The 17,289-nt window shown below is 49.6% G+C and overlaps 1 protein-coding gene across 1 annotated transcript in view; it reads right to left on the bottom strand.

Moving 5' to 3' along the window:
* Positions 1-299: 299 nt before the first annotated feature.
* Positions 300-17,289, bottom strand: part of LOC117970974 (solute carrier family 2, facilitated glucose transporter member 4-like) — an 18,799-nt gene continuing 1,809 nt past the window's right edge. The window contains exons 2-11 of the mRNA XM_059015318.1: positions 16,625-16,720; positions 10,334-10,494; positions 9,883-10,007; positions 6,700-6,815; positions 6,162-6,324; positions 5,820-6,007; positions 4,894-4,998; positions 3,787-3,888; positions 2,593-2,796; positions 300-2,341 (exon numbers count right to left, since the gene is read on the bottom strand). Coding sequence (XP_058871301.1) covers positions 2,135-2,341; positions 2,593-2,796; positions 3,787-3,888; positions 4,894-4,998; positions 5,820-6,007; positions 6,162-6,324; positions 6,700-6,815; positions 9,883-10,007; positions 10,334-10,494; positions 16,625-16,720 — 1,467 coding nt within the window. The 3' untranslated portion in view covers positions 300-2,134. The remainder of the gene's footprint in view (positions 2,342-2,592; positions 2,797-3,786; positions 3,889-4,893; positions 4,999-5,819; positions 6,008-6,161; positions 6,325-6,699; positions 6,816-9,882; positions 10,008-10,333; positions 10,495-16,624; positions 16,721-17,289) is intronic.

Genomic DNA, 17,289 nt, shown 5'->3' with positions numbered 1-17,289 from the left:
ATGCGATCCAGCCCTCTGAAATGTCTTTATAATATACAGCGCTAGACCCTGATATTGATGGTACACATCCCTCTGAAATGTCTTTATAATATATAGCACTAGACCCTGATATTGATGCGATCCAGCCCTCTGAAATGTCTTTATAATATACAGCGCTAGACCCTGATATTGATGCGATCCAGCCCTCTGAAATGTCTTTATAATATACAGCGCTAGACCCTGATATTGATGTGATCCAGTCCTCTACACAACTATTAACTAGAATCCTAAGACATACAAAACAATAGCCCACGCCAATATTTATGGAACTCTAAGTTTAATACAAATATTCATTACACATTCTTTATATGCATTTCATTTACAATACAAATTGTTAGTCACACAAATCTACAGATTGTGGTCACAGTATGCTTTGTTACGAATCTGAGGCTGGTTTGGCAGTCTATCGACACAATGTATTTACACAGAAATGTACACAACGAAAGTCAATTTTCTCTTGTATGTGTGTGTTCATTTTGGGGGAGGGGCTACTGCTGACTCCTCCCTCTAAGGGGGTGGTCCTACTGCAAGCCACCCCCTGTTTCAGTGATGAGATTCCAAGTCGTGTCGCTTTGGTGCCCCCTTGTGGCCACGAGGGGGGACTGCACCAGTTAGTCTTGGATAACTGCTTAAAGCTATTGGGCTTTGCATGCAAGATTTATTTTCAAGGAGTATCCATTCATAGTCCTATATATATATATTTTGTTTTTAGTGTTATAATCTGCCATTTATTTATAAAGATCTGGGCTTAATTAAACGTACCAAATATCGCTGCATGCAGGAACAGTAATAACTGACTATTAAATACGCATCAGATAAATAAAATATTATGCCTTTTCAAAAAAATACTACCTTTTTAAAAAATATATATATATATATGTAATAACATATTTTCTGTTTAAAAATCGATTTCTGCACAGGCACACCCGAAGACACCCCAAAGGAATCGAGGACCCCTTGTATTCAGTTTTATTGACTCCTTTATCTCTCTTGATAAATAAATTAAACACAACAAACAAAACTAGTAAGAGACATTGCACACGTCTACAACAGCAAACCCCGACAGTGTCTGTGAAGACTAATACATGTATCTATAAAAGACCTGTGCTGTATACGAGATGCAGCTTGCAGATTCAGAAGCAGGTAGTTTCTGGTTGGCACATGTGCTGCCCATGGGCATGGCTTTGACGGACCGCACCACAGCCCGGTTTTAACACACATGCTAACACGCACACGCAAGTCTCTTCACCGGGAGACAGTAGTAGCTTTCTGGCTTGTGGGGACTTTTTAAAGTGCTGGATTTCATTGCCTTCCTTTGTAGCCTCTCTCTCTCTCTCTCTCTCTCTCTCTCTCTCTCTCTCTCTCTCCCTCTTCCTCCCTCTTCCAAAACCAGCCACGTCTCTGTGACGCACAGAAATGTCAGGAAAGCCGTTTTTAATTTTACGATGCTTACCTTTCAGTCACTCAAATACTGTGATATTTTTTTTTTTTTTTTTTTTTTTTTTTTAGATGAGAAGCTGCAAAGAGGAGGGGAGAGGAGGGGAGGGAGGTGGTGTCTCAGGCGCTATGATAGCCTCCCCTCTCGCAGTCACTCCACCTCAGTGCTGGGGGAGTAGAGAGAGAGAGAGCGAGGAGGCGTGTCTCAGCCCCTATGATAGCCTCCCCTCTCGCAGTCACTCAATCTCAGTGCTGGGGGAGTAGAGAGAGAGAGAGCGAGGAGGCGTGTCTCAGCCCCTATGATAGCCTCCCCTCTCGCAGTCACTCAATCTCAGTGCTGGGGGAGTAGAGAGAGAGAGAGCGAGGAGGCGTGTCTCAGCCCCTATGATAGCCTCCCCTCTCGCAGTCACTCAATCTCAGTGCTGGGGGAGTAGAGAGAGAGAGAGCGAGGAGGCGTGTCTCAGCCCCTATGATAGCCTCCCCTCTCCCAGGCACTCCATCTCAGTGCTGAGGGAGTAGAGAGAGGAGGGTGAGAGAGAGAGAGAGAGGGAGGGAGGTGGTGTCTCAGGCGCTATGATAGCCTCCCCTCCCCCAGGCACTCCACCTCAGTGCTGGGGGAGTAGAGAGAGAGAGGGGGGAGGGAAGCGTGTCTCAGCCCCTATGACAGGCTCCCCTCCCCCAGGCACTCCATCTCAGTGCTGGCTTTTTCCTCCATGTCGAGGAGGGAGGCTGGCCGGCTGCGGAATCCCGAGGAGATCTGGTCGAAGGTTTTGCCGCGCGTCTCGGGAACCTTTAAGTAGGTGAAGATGAGGAAGAAGAGGAGCAGAGCTGCGAAGATGAGGAAGACATAGGGACCGCACGCCTCCTGAGAGAAGAGAGGAGAGAGAGGGGGTGAGAGCAAACCCCAGCCTTCGCATTCAATTATTTTACCATCCTGATTTTCTTCCCAATTTAGAATGCCTCCCCCCCCCACAAAAGCTGCTCAGGAAAACTGAAGGTTCATTGGACGTCCTCCGAAAAACATTACTTGAGAATTTGACCATCCCTCCCCCTGTCTTATTTGCCCTGTAATTCAGCCTCCAGACACAGGGTGGCGCTGTGGCGAGAGCGACTCACTGCGATGTACTGGAAGCCCATGCCGATGATGAAGTTGGCCGTCCAGTTGGAGAGGCCGGCGACGGCCATGGCCGCTGGTCTGGGACCCTGGCTGAACAGCTCCGCCACGATGAACCACGGGATCGGTCCGGGACCCACCTCAAAGAACGCCACGAAGCCAAAGATCGCCAGCATGCTGATGTAGCTCATCCACGGAACGCGCTCCTGAGAGAGAGAGAGAGAGAGAGAGAGAGTGAGTCTGCTGTCACTTCAAACCCTAAAGCTCAAGGAACACAAAGACACTTTTTCAGGAGCAGCGGCTTGAAACCTGGTTCCAGGAGACCTAGTTTGAGGTTTGCTGTATCAAACCCCCCCAAGTCTCCCCTGGTGTGCCGCGCAGGGGCCTGAAACCTCGTCTCCTGAAACCAAGTTCCAAGCCGCACAGGGGCTCCGTGATCTCTCAGCTTAAAAGGAATACAGTGCTACCTCAAACTCCTGGTTCCTGATCATTTCAATATTAATAATAATAACAGACTTCATTGAGGGGAGTTCTGAACCCCAGGACTGGGTGCAGCAGCAGCAGCAGGGCTAGTGTGAGTTTGTAACCCTGCTCAAACTCCTGGCTCCTGATCATTTCAATATTAATAATAATAACAGACTTCATTGAGGGGAGCTCTGAACCCCAGGACTGGGTGCAGCAGCAGCAGCAGCAGGGCTAGTGTGAGTTTGTAACCCTGCTCAAACTCCTGGCTCCTGATCATTTCAATATTAATAATAATAACAGACTTCATTGAGAGGAGCTCTGAACCCCAGGACTGGGTGCAGCAGCAGCAGCAGCAGCAGCAGGGCTAGTGTGAGTTTGTAACCCTGCTCAAACTCCTGGCTCCTGATCATTTCAATATTAATAATAATAACAGACTTCATTGAGGGGAGCTCTGAACCCCAGGACTGGGTGCAGCAGCAGCAGCAGCAGGGCTAGTGTGAGTTTGTAACCCTGCTCAAACTCCTGGCTCCTGATCATTTCAATATTAATAATAATAACAGACTTCATTGAGGGGAGCTCTGAACCCCAGGACTGGGTGCAGCAGCAGGGTTTCTAACCTTGTTACACACATAATGGGTGTTAATTATGTCAAGTGGTTGGGGGAAAAGAGATTTTAAAAGCTGTCAGGCAGTTGCAACGCAGCCATGCAGAAACAGAACTTTTTGACTGACCAATAGGGCGAGGGCGACGGTCATGATGACGGCACAGGCGGCCATTCCAGCCAATCCCAGCATGTGTAGCGTCCTCCGGCCCGTCCTCTCCACCAGGAACAGCTGTGATTGGAAGAAAAAAAAAATCAGGTGGTGTTGGGGGGCGGGAGATATAGAAGCGAGCGCGATTGGTAGATTTAAAAGTTGCTGTTTTCGTTTTTTTAACTGTGTATCATGTTTGCAAACGTTGTGTTTATACAATAACCCGCCTCGTATCCGACTGGACCAGGGTCACGGCGTTGATGTAAAAAGTCGGATAATTGAATCCTGTTTTAAATCCCATTCCACACAGCTGTAAACAGCGACTATAGTCACACAATTCTTGTTTGGAGATTCAGCTTTTATTCGGGAGCTCCCCTACATCCCTTGTTCAGAAAGATACAGGGTATGAATGCTTGTGACGGGGTAGCTGTCTGCCGTGTGGGTGCGTGCGTTCGCTGCTGAGTGACAGGCAGGAGATCGAGACGGAGGGTGAAGGAGATACGCCCCCCGCAGGCGAGGAGGAGTTATTACAGCTCAACACACTGAACAGCTCCCGTGACGCTACCAGCAATGGCAGCGCATGGCGCACACACAACACAGGGTAGGAAAACTGTGGTGGGATCTGCACGCTCTGAACTAATCTTCTCTGTTCAATTATAAACCAGCGTTGCTGAAGAGATTGCTCATGGTGGATGAACGGTGAGGGTGGATATGGAATGGAATTCCAATTTACTTTTGATAAGTCTGAGTTCTGTAGCTGCTCTTCAGTTGTAGTTGCCCGGCATAGATATACATCACAGGCTGGATCAGCCAATCTTTATATTAGTAAGCGCCATCTAGTGCACAGCTAGGGTATTGCCAGCAAAGCTAAATGAAACTTGATGAAGTGGCCCAGGCTCTTCCTTCGGTAAATCGATCCAGCCTGTGTTACACAAATCTGAAGAGCAGCTCCTGAACTCGCAGTCAAAGCAACTCAAATTTAACTTTGTCGAGTGAGACGTTCAGCATTGCGAGGTGAGAGAAATGTCAGCCATTCCTCATCTCGGTCTGTAGAGCTGAGGTCTGGAGTCTCATTGATTTCCTTACCGACACCACAGTGAACGCTGTGTTTACAGCCCCAGCCCCAATTGTAGCGTAGACTGGACTCTGCACGCCCGCCTTCTCAAAGATACTGGTGGAGTAGTAAAAGATCTGAGGGTTAAAACAGTATGAATTAGTCATTTAGCAGACGCTTTTATCCAGAGATCTTACAGAGACTTGGGGGGGTGAACTATGCATCATCTGCTGCTGCTGCAGAGTCACTTCCAATAGGACCTCGTTTCTTTGACGTCTCATCCGAAGGACGGAGCACAAGGAGGTTCAGTGGCTCAGGGTCGCACACAGGGAGTCAGTGGCTGAGCTGGGATTGAACTGGGAACCTCCTGGTTAACCACTGAAGCACCAGTATGCAGTTCTGTAAGTGGGTGCAGGTCTAGTGTGAGATTCCCTTAAAAGAGATGCATCTAATGGAGCACAGAGTGGCACTGCTCTGGACAAGAAGTTTTGCATCACCCTGTAGAATGAACTCATGCTGCTTCAGAAAGTGTAATGAAACCTGCTGAATAATGTTACCTTGTTAACATATTGAATTGCACACCGCTTTGGAGTCTTTCCCCATATAATGAACGAAAATCTAACATGAAATGCTACTGTACTACTATTATGGCTTCCGGTAGACACTTTTTTTTGCGAGATCATTTTTGTAGTTTCTTGGATTACATGATGTTAAATAATAAAAGATCTAAATTGCTGTAGAGGGAGAGACTGGGAGTGCCTGGGAGACACTGGGGGGGACCAGGACACAGTGGGGAGGACTGGGAGTGCCTGGGAGACAGTGGAGAGAACCGGGAGACAGTGGGGAGGACTGGGAGACACTGGGAGGGACTGGGAGACACTGGGAGGGACTGGGAGACACCGGGACACAGTGGGGAGGACTGGGAGTGCCTGGGAGGCGCTGGGAGAGACAGACTCACGGCGTTGACCCCGGAGAGCTGCTGGGAGAGCTGCAGCACCATGGCGATGATGATGGGCTGCCGGTAGGCCGGGGAGCGGAAGAGCTCAGCGATGGACACCTTCCTCTCCATCTCCATCCTCCTCTTCTCTTCCTTCATCTCCAACAGGAACTCGCTGACATCCTGCCTGCCGGTCAGCCTCTTCAGACCTGGGGGGGGGGGGGGGTAGAACATAAGAAAGGTTTGGGAACCAGGCCATCCAGCCTCACCCCTCGTTAGCGCACCATTCTCCCCCACTGGGGGGAGCTCATTCAAAAGCACACAGTCTTTTTTGTTTGTTAAATGTTCCCAGCGGTCGCTCACATCTCTTGGCGTGCTGCTCCTCTCCGCGGATGATGTAGAGGTAGCGCGGGCTCTCAGGACAGAACGGCAGCAGCACCATCTGCAGGACGGTGGGGAGAACGGTCAGCCCGACGAGGACCGGCCACAGCTCCTCCGTACCCAGAATCCCTGGCAGCCCGAAGATCTGGGGACGGCACGGGGTAGAGAGGGTCAGCACAGGCGGGTCACACAGACTGGATCATGCTGTCAGCTACACAAGGCTTAGTCTACCATGGTATGTTTTTTGTAAAGCACACACCTCTCTGTGCTTTACAATGCTTCCCTATGCTTTACCATACCTCTCTGTGCTTTACAATGCTTCCCTATGCTTTACCATACCTCTCTGTGCTTTACAATGGTTCCCTATGCTTTACCATACCTCTCTGTGCTTTATTACACTGTGCTGTGCTTTTACTATGGGACTCTCATATAAGGCTGTGACCGGTACTGTTTATCATTATCATCCGCGACAGCAAAGGCTGTCCTCGCTTTTTGGTGACCCCGACGTGACCCCTCGTACCTGCGCCACCAGTATTCCCGTCACAAGGGCTAACTGGTGCAGCGTTCCCAGTGCCCCTCTCAAACTGGTTGGAGAAATCTCCCCTACATACATAGGCACCAAGCCAGAGGCCAGACCTGCGGAGGAAGAATGGTTTGAGAAAGAGGCTGCAATGGAGGGGCGTTTTACACACTGCAATACAAGCACTGCATTGTGAGAACTAGTGCACTATCCTTGCATACAGATAGCTAACGCACTATCCTTGCGTACAGATAGCTAACACACTATCCTTGCATGCAGATAGCTAACGCACTATCCTTGCATACAGATAGCTAACACACTATCCTTGCATACAGATAGCTAACGCACTATCCTTGCATACAGATAGCTAACGCACTATCCTTGCATACAGATAGCTAACACACTATCCTTGCATACAGATAGCTAACACACTATCCTTGCATACAGATAGCTAACGCACTATCCTTGCATACAGATAGCTAATGCGCTATCCTTGCATACAGATAGCTAACGCACTATCCTTGCATACAGATAGCTAACGCACTATCCTTGCATACAGATAGCTAACGCACTATCCTTGCATACAGATAGCTAACACACTATCCTTGCATACAGATAGCTAACACACTATCCTTGCATACAGATAGCTAACGCACTATCCTTGCATACAGATAGCTAATGCGCTATCCTTGCATACAGATAGCTAACGCACTATCCTTGCATACAGATAGCTAACACACTATCCTTGCATACAGATAGCTAACACACTATCCTTGCATACAGATAGCTAACACACTGTCCTTGCATACAGATAGCTAACGCACTATCCTTGCAGACAGATAGCTAACACACTATCCTTGCATACAGATAGCTAACGCACTATCCTTGCATACAGATAGCTAACACACTGTCCTTGCATACAGATAGCTAACGCACTATCCTTGCAGACAGATAGCTAACACACTATCCTTGCATACAGATAGCTAACACACTATCCTTGCATACAGATAGCTAACACACTATCCTTGCATACAGATAGCTAACGCACTATCCTTGCATACAGATAGCTAATGCACTATCCTTGCATACAGATAGCTAACACACTATCCTTGCATACAGATAGCTAACACACTATCCTTGCATACAGATAGCTAACACACTATCCTTGCATACAGATAGCTAACACACTATCCTTGCATACAGATAGCTAACACACTATCCTTGCATACAGATAGCTAACGCACTATCCTTGCAGACAGATAGCTAACACACTATCCTTGCATACAGATAGCTAACGCACTATCCATGCATACAGATAGCTAATGCACTATCCTTGCATACAGATAGCTAACACACTATCCTTGCATACAGATAGCTAACACACTATCCATGCATACAGATAGCTAATGCGCTATCCATGCATACAGATAGCTAACACACTATCCTTGCATACAGATAGCTAATGCACTATCCTTGCAGACAGATAGCTAACACACTATCCATGCATACAGATAGCTAACACACTATCCTTGCATACAGATAGCTAATGCACTATCCATGCATACAGATAGCTAACACACTATCCTTGCATACAGATAGCTAACACACTATCCTTGCATACAGATAGCTAACACACTATCCTTGCATACAGATAGCTAACACACTATCCATGCATACAGATAGCTAACACACTATCCTTGCATACAGATAGCTAACACACTATCCTTGCATACAGATAGCTAATGCACTATCCTTGCATACAGATAGCTAACACACTATCCTTGCATACAGATAGCTAATGCACTATCCTTGCAGACAGATAGCTAACACACTATCCTTGCATACAGATAGCTAACACACTATCCTTGCATACAGATAGCTAACACACTATCCTTGCATACAGATAGCTAACACACTATCCTTGCATACAGATAGCTAACACACTATCCTTGCATACAGATAGCTAACGCACTATCCTTGCATACAGATAGCTAACGCACTATCCTTGCATACAGATAGCTAACACACTATCCTTGCATACAGATAGCTAACACACTATCCTTGCATACAGATAGCTAACGCACTATCCATGCATACAGATAGCTAATGCGCTATCCTTGCATACAGATAGCTAACACACTATCCTTGCATACAGATAGCTAATGCACTATCCTTGCATACAGATAGCTAACACACTATCCTTGCATACAGATAGCTAATGCACTATCCTTGCATACAGATAGCTAACGCACTATCCATGCATACAGATAGCTAATGCGCTATCCTTGCATACAGATAGCTAACACACTATCCTTGCATACAGATAGCTAATGCGCTATCCTTGCATACAGATAGCTAACACACTATCCTTGCATACAGATAGCTAATGCACTATCCTTGCATACAGATAGCTAACACACTATCCTTGCATACAGATAGCTAACGCACTATCCATGCATACAGATAGCTAACACACTATCCTTGCATACAGATAGCTAACGCACTATCCTTGCATACAGATAGCTAACGCACTATCCTTGCATACAGATAGCTAACACACTATCCTTGCATACAGATAGCTAACGCACTATCCATGCATACAGATAGCTAACGCACTATCCTTGCATACAGATAGCTAACGCACTATCCTTGCATACAGATAGCTAACGCACTATCCTTGCATACAGATAGCTAACACACTATCCTTGCATACAGATAGCTAACACACTATCCTTGCATACAGATAGCTAACACACTATCCTTGCATACAGATAGCTAACGCACTATCCATGCATACAGATAGCTAACACACTATCCTTGCATACAGATAGCTAACACACTATCCTTGCACTATTGCACTGCTAATCTGTCACTGTAGATATAACTCGCTGTAATCCTAACTTGCTGCATCCTAACTTGCTGCATCCTAGTTCATATTGTATTCTAGTAGTGTTATTATTTGCACTTGCTGTAAACTACAGTGTGTTTCAATATGAAGCTTGCATTGTAACCCTGTGCTGCCCTGTAACACCTGTGTGAGTCGCCTGGGATAAAGGCGTCTGCCAAATAAATACATAAATAATAATAACTAGATGCTGTAATGTTAGTGGAGGGTCAGTAGGGGGCGCACTTCCCTCTTTGTCAGAACAAAACCAACAGGAAAAGTGGGAGGCGTTTCCAGACCTGAGTATGCGCCAATGAAAAAGCGTCCCAGGATCATCATCTCGTATGATTGGCCCAGCTTGGACATGCCCATCAGGGCTCCACCAATGAAAGCCAAGAGGTTATTTATCAACATGGCTTTCTTCCTGCAGAGACCGAACAGATTATAGATTAGATTAGTGTTCCTTGCCATTGTATTATTGTACTACAGTTGTGCTAAAGACTGCAGTAGTAGTAGTAACAATAATAATAATAATAATAATAATAATAATAATAATGGAGGAGAGGAAAGGATAGAAGAGAGGAGAAGCAGGTTGGGAATGGATGAAGAGAGGGAAGGATAGGGGAGGAGGGTAAAGGAAGGGGATGGAAATGGAGGCAGGGAAATGAAAGGCATGATGGGTAAGGGAAGAGGGCTGGGCTGCGAAAGGGACAGAGAGAAATGAAAATACTGCGAGGGGAAGTGACTAACCTGCCGAGCCACTCTGAGACCACGCCCACGCTGAAGGAAGACAGCATGCCCCCGATGGAGAAGATAGCCACGGAGAGGGACCACAGCGTGGTGAGGGTGGCGGGGGGGATGAGGGAGCCATGGCGGTGCATCCACGTGGCGTTGTAGCTCTGCTCGATAATCTGAGAGACGAGAGGAGAGAGATAGGATTGGAGACTTTTTGAAATGTATTTTCTCCCCAATTTGGCCTGGAGAACTGCAGAACTGCAGGTCAGCGGGCGTCCTCCGATCCCCAAGCCAATCGCTTCTTTACACCCGGGAGCTCCACAGCCCCCTGGAGGACAAAACCCAGCCCTGCAGGTGTTGAGCTCACTGGGTGCCACTAGGGTCGCTGTTGATTTTGCTTCCCTAACCCAGCGCCAGAGCCAATGCTCCCTGTGGAATCCCCAGCGAAGATCGACACAGCCAGGAACCTGCGCTCCCCTGACTGTGTGACTCCCCCCTGCACACCACGCGGCCGTGCCTTTACCAGGGGAGACCCTCGGGGACCCCTGCGCTCCCCTGACTGTGTGACTCCCCCCTGCACACCACACGGCCGTGCCTTTACCAGGGGAGACCCTCGGGGACCCCTGAGCTAGACTCTTTTATACATATTTTTAAGTTCCCTGTTTGTTTCAGCTCCTGGAAATACTAAAGATCTTTTCACTTATCATGTAAAGCATATATGAAATGTGCTACAAAATGTAGATTTGTATTTTATTGTCTTGCGAGACACTGTGAGAGAGAGAGAGAGAGAGAGAGAGAGAGAGGGTGGGAGAAAAAGAGAGGGGAAGACTGGGAAAGAGATTGGAGAGCGATAGACTGGGAGAGGAGGGAGAGAGATGGGTAGAGTGTGAGAGACGGGGAGAGAGGGATGAAGATTAGTGAGACCTGGAGGAAGTGTGAGAGAGATACAATAACCCTTCTGACTTTGCTAAGCACATTCAGAAAGCTGATCACGAGTTGAGTGTACAGCGTTCAAGTCATGCGGCTATTAATACACACCTCAATACAGACGGCTTCCATTCGCAAGTCACTGACTGAGTGCGAGGGAAGGCAAGTACGAACCCCCTGACCCCCTCCGCCTGCACTATTTCAGGAGGGAACGACCTGCGTCAATCACAGCTGACAGGGTGGAACTCGACACTGCTGAAAAATCAACTAACTGCCCTCCAGCATCGGGTCACATGATGAAAAACACCCCAGGTGGCCATGGCAACACCCTAGTGAAACATCCCTTCTCAAATGATCTTCAATGACAGAGCTGTGGTCGCACAGGACTGGGGCAGCTACAATGGGATGCCATTGGTAGAATGGGACCACTGTATGCTAACTAGAACCTAAATGATCTTCAATGGCAATGCAATACAGTTCTGTATTATACTGAGGGGCGATTGTAGCACTGGTATAGGGCAGCTGCAATGGGATGCCATTGGTAGAATGGGACCACAGTGTGCTAACTATAGGGCAGCAGTGTGGAGTAGTGGTTAGGGTTCTGGACTCTTGACCGGAGGGTTGTGGGTTCAATCCCAGGTGGGGGGACACTGCTGTTGTACCCTTGAGCAAGGTACTTTACCTAGATTGCTCCAGCAAAAACCCAACTGTATAAATGGGGATTTATATGTAAAAATAATGTGATATCTGTATAATGTGAAATAATGTATAATGTGATATCTTGTAACAATTGTAAGTCGCCCTGGATAAGAGCGTCTGCTAAGAAATAAATAATAATAATAATAACTATACCTTAAATGATCTTCAATGGCAATGCAGCTAGTATAGGGCAGCTCAAGGACAGGTTTTCTTGGAGGATGACATGATTAATACAGGATGAGTCTACTCTTCTCAGGGGAGTTTCATGTGGGCTAGCTGACCTGGCCTGAATTCAACCCCGCGACCTTTCCTTAAAAATAATCCCTTTCATTACTGGAGCCCACATTCCCGGTCAGCTGGGCAGGGATTCCTCGGAATGGGATAGCTATTTTTGGCTCAGACTGCTTCCGAGGATCACACGCCACAATGTTGACATTCCTCCCTCCCTAACCACTAGAGCCACACTGCTTCCCTCCCTCCAAGTCCCTCCTCAGCTCTAACCACTAGAGCCACACTGCTTCCCTCCCTCTGAGTCCCTCCTCAGCTATAACCACTAGAGCCACACTGCTTCCCTCCCTCCCAGTCCCTCCTCAGCTCTAACCACTAGAGCCACACTGCTTCCCTCCCTCCCAGCCCCTCCTCAGCTCCACTAGAGCCACACTGCTTCCCTCCCTCCCAGTCCCTCCTCAGCTCCACTAGAGCCACACTGCCTCCCTCCCTCCCAGTCCCTCCTCAGCTCCACTAGAGCCACACTGCTTCCCTCCCTCCCAGTCCCTCCTCAGCTCCACTAGAGCCACACTGCCTCCCTCCCTCCCAGTCCCTCCTCAGCTCCACTAGAGCCACACTGCTTCCCTCCCTCCCAGTCCCTCCTCAGCTCCATTAGAGCCACACTGCTTCCCTCCCTCCCAGTCCCTCCTCAACTCTAACCACTAGAGCCACACTGCTTCCCTCCCTCCCAGTCCCTCCTCAGCTCTAACCACTAGAGCCACACTGCTTCCCTCCCTCTGAGTCCCTCCTCAGCTATAACCACTAGAGCCACACTGCTTCCCTCCCTCCCAGCCCCTCCTCAGCTCCACTAGAGCCACACTGCTTCCCTCCCTCCCAGTCCCTCCTCAGCTCCACTAGAGCCACACTGCCTCCCTCCCTCCCAGTCCCTCCTCAGCTCCACTAGAGCTACACTGCTTCCCTCCCTCCCAGTCCCTCCTCAGCTCCACTAGAGCCACACTGCTTCCCTCCCTCCCAGTCCCTCCTCAGCTCCACTAGAGCCACACTGCTTCCCTCCCTCCCAGTCCCTCCTCAGCTCCATTAGAGCCACACTGCTTCCCTCCCTCCCAGTCCCTCCTCAGCTCCACTAGAGCCACACTGCTTCCCTCCCTCCCAGTCCCTCCTCAGCTCCACTAGAGCCACACTGCTTCCCTCCCTCCCAGTCCCTCCTCAGCTCCACTAGAGCCACACTGCTTCCCTCCCTCCCAGTCCCTCCTCAGCTCCACTAGAGCCACACTGCTTCCCTCCCTCCCTGATGCTTTTATGACAGCTCAATATAAAATAAACTGAAGCCTAAAAACGATCCATTTCTTGGCGTTTTTTCCCCGTCCTCGCAATGATGATAGAGTGGCTCCGTTTTCTATGCATTGAGCTTCATAGGCGGCGTGAAATTTCACGGCTCTGACTTAAGGGAGCACGTCTGACTGGACTGTCCTCAAAACAGGACGCTGGGAATACATGCTGTAAACAAACACTTCAGAAAGATGGGAAAACTTCTAGAATGGCAGCACACGGATTTAAATGCATCACAATACAGCACCGGGCTGTGAATTTGTTTCAAAGATAAATGAATGTGGTTCTTAATGGGTTCAGGACTGTAGGATCAACAGCAACGAGCCCGCACTGTGAAAGTGAAGCCCAGTTTGCATTGTGTTTGCCAGGCTTCTAGTATTCTGTGACAAGCCTTCATTTATACCCCTTTAAGTAGGGTTACCACATGACTCCGTGCACACTGGGGCAGTTCAGGCTTTTCAATTCACACCCCAATGCAATTCTTCTATGGCCCCAACCCCATCCCCCAACCCCAACCCCCAACCTCAACCCCATCCTGACCCCAAACCCAACCCCCAACCTCAACCCCATCCCGACCCCAACCCCCAACCTCAACCCCATCCCCCAACCTCAACCCCATCCCGACCCCAAACCCAACCCCCAACCTCAAACCCAACCCCAACCACAAACCCAACCTCAAGTACATCCCCCAACCCCAACCTCAAACCCAACCCCATCCCCCAACCCCAAACCCAACCCCAAGTACATCCCCCAACCCCAACCACAAACCCAACCCCATCCCCCAACCCCAACCTCAAACCCAACCCCAAGTACATCCCCCAACCCCAACCTCAAACCCAACCCCAAGTACATCCCCCAACCCCATTCCCATCCCCCAACCCCAACCTCAAACCCAACCCCAACCACAAACCCAACCCCATCCCGCAACCCCAACCTCAAACCCAACCCCAAGTACATCCCCCAACCCCAACCTCAAACCCAACCCCAACCCCAACCTCAAACCCAACCCCAACCTCAAACCCAACCCCAACCCCAACCTCAAACCCAACCCCAAGTACATCCCCCAACCCCAACCTCAAACCCAACCCCATCCCCCAACCCCAACCTCAAACCCAACCCCAAGTACATCCCCCAACCCCAACCTCAAACCCAACCCCATCCCCCAACCCCAACCTCAAACCCAACCTCAAACCCAACCCCAAGTACATCACCCAACCCCATTCCCATCCCCAACCCCATCCCCCAACCTCAAACCCAACCCCAACCCCATCCCCATCCCCATCCCCACAACCTCATCCCCCAACCTCCATGTTAAGGTAGGTGTGTGTGTGTGTGTGTTGGAATTGAGAACTGCTTTCAGTCTTGAGCTCAGTATTGGACTCTCAGTTGGCCTGTCATCCTTCAGCCTGCCTTGGTCTGAATACCTTGGTTTGAATGCCTCGGTTTGAATGTCTCGGTTTGAATGTCTCGGTTTGAATGCCTCGGTTTGAATGCCTCGGTTTGAATGCCTCGGTTTGAATGCCTCGGTTTGAATGTCTTGGTTTGAATGCCTTGGTTTGAATGCCTTGGTTTACAGTGTGAGCTGCCAGCGAGTCAGGGTAGTTTCGGGAGATCACCTGACCCCTCCCCACCCCCCCAGCGTGTGTGTCCTAGGGTAGCAGTGAAAGGGAACACCGTGTCCCTCGAACGTGAGCTCTGCTGTGGGTCACACAGTCTGCAAATAGACCCAGCGGCCGGGCCGGGCTGAGGCAGGATTCTCATCAGACCTTTCTCTGGGGACCTGGCCTTCGCTTTCCAATAAAATCCCACACCCACGTCACATATACACGGGCAACAGGCCCTCTATTGCATATGAGAGCATGAGATATTTCCATTCTCCACACTGCTTCGCTCCCTCCCAGTCCCTCCTCAGCTCTAACCACTAGAGCCACACAGCTTCCCTCCCTCCCAGTCCCTCCTCAGCTCTAACCACTAGAGCCACACTGCTTCCCTCCCTCCCAGTCCCTCCTCAGCTCCACTAGAGCCACACTGCTCCCTCCCTCCCAGTCCCTCCTCAGCTCCACTAGAGCCACACTGCTTCCCTCCCTCCCAGTCCCTCCTCAGCTCTAACCATTAGAGCCACACTGCTTCCCTCCCTCCCAGTCCCTCCTCAGCTCCACTAGAGCCACACTGCTCCCTCCCTCCCAGTCCCTCCTCAGCTCCACTAGAGCCACACTGCTTCCCTCCCTCCCAGTCCCTCCTCAGCTCTAACCATTAGAGCCACACTGCTTCCCTCCCTCCCAGTCCCTCCTCAGCTCCACTAGAGCCACACTGCTTCCCTCCCTCCCAGTCCCTCCTCAGCTCCACTAGAGCCACACTGCTTCCCTCCCAGTCCCTCCTCAGCTCCACTAGAGCCACACTGCTTCCCTCCCTCCCAGTCCCTCCTCAGCTCTCACCACTAGAACCAGTAGATCGCTTTAAAACACAGATTAGAAAACGACTCAGTACCATCAGCATCCAGCTCTAGCTGGCTTCTATCAGACAGTAGAAACCGCTGGACCGTCACGGCATGGACTGTGAATCAAACTCAAAATCAATCCGCGCAAGTACCAGCTTTTTCATTAAACGCTCAGTTCACATCTATTGGACAGCAATTACTAAAGAAAGACACTATTGGTCCACATTTATTTTTATCAGCCACCCAAACCAGCCAATAGTCTGCACCGACGAAAGCAACCAATCGTGTACCGGCAAACTGTCGAGTCAGCCAATCACAGCCCCAGACGTCCTGTTTCGACAACAGCAAACCGAGAACCGGACAGTAGAGTAACATTCCTGCACACAGAGATCTGCCACTGTCCAGATAAACTACAAGCAGCTCCGACAAGTAAAAAGTTAGCTGTTTCATAACGCGATTTGCTTTTTTCTCTTGTATTGTATGTGAGCGTGCTTGAACATTTCCTCAAAACGTTTCCCAGCTGCTGACTCGTTACAAGTTCAAGGTAAATCCGGGTTTTGAAAAGGGTTGTTTTAATGGACAGAACGAGACAGATGGTTTTGCAATAGCGACAGCGTCCTGTCCACGAAGGCCTGCCACGCTGTGGGGCTCTCATCGACGGGGTCACCCCGGCTTCATTAGCTTACCTTCTGGGGTGCATTGATGACTCCGATGTTGTACCCAAACTGCAGGGACCCCAAAACTGCTGAGAAAACACTCAGAACCAGCGTCGCCGTCACCCTCTGCAACACAACAAGAAAAACAAACACTGTTACAGCCGACAGACAAAGGGCTTGTAAACACACACAGAGGACTGGGAGGGAGGGAAGCAGTGTGGCTCTAGTGGAGCTGAGGAGGGACTGGGACAGAGGGAGGCAGTGTGTCTCTAGTGGTTAGAGCTGAGGAGGGACTGGGATGGAGGGAAGCAGTGTGGCTCTAGTGGAGCTGAGGAGGGACTGGGAGGGAGGGAAGCAGTGTGGCTCTAGTGGTTAGAGCTGAGGAGGGACTGGGAGGGAGGGAAGCAGTGTGGCTCTAGTGGAGCTGAGGAGGGACTGGGAGGGAGGGAGGCAGTGTGGCTCTAGTGGAGCTGAGGAGGGACTGGGAGGGAGGGAAGCAGTGTGGCTCTAGTGGAGCTGAGGAGGGACTGGGAGGGAGGGAAGCAGTGTGGCTCTAGTGGAGCTGAGGAGGGACTGGGAGGGAGGGAAGCAGTGTGGCTCTAATGCTGTGGTTTGTTGCTCAATGTTAAGACACGGCTTTGTGTCGGGCAGTCAGGAGACAGCTTGGCTTTCGCAGGACAACTCGAGAGTTCAAG

The sequence above is a fragment of the Acipenser ruthenus genome, chromosome 50, assembly GCF_902713425.1.
Source record: "Acipenser ruthenus chromosome 50, fAciRut3.2 maternal haplotype, whole genome shotgun sequence".
NCBI lineage: Eukaryota > Metazoa > Chordata > Actinopteri > Acipenseriformes > Acipenseridae > Acipenser > Acipenser ruthenus.
The sequence above is the reverse complement of the archived record's forward strand: the minus strand, read 5'-3'. Positions and strand labels throughout refer to the sequence as shown.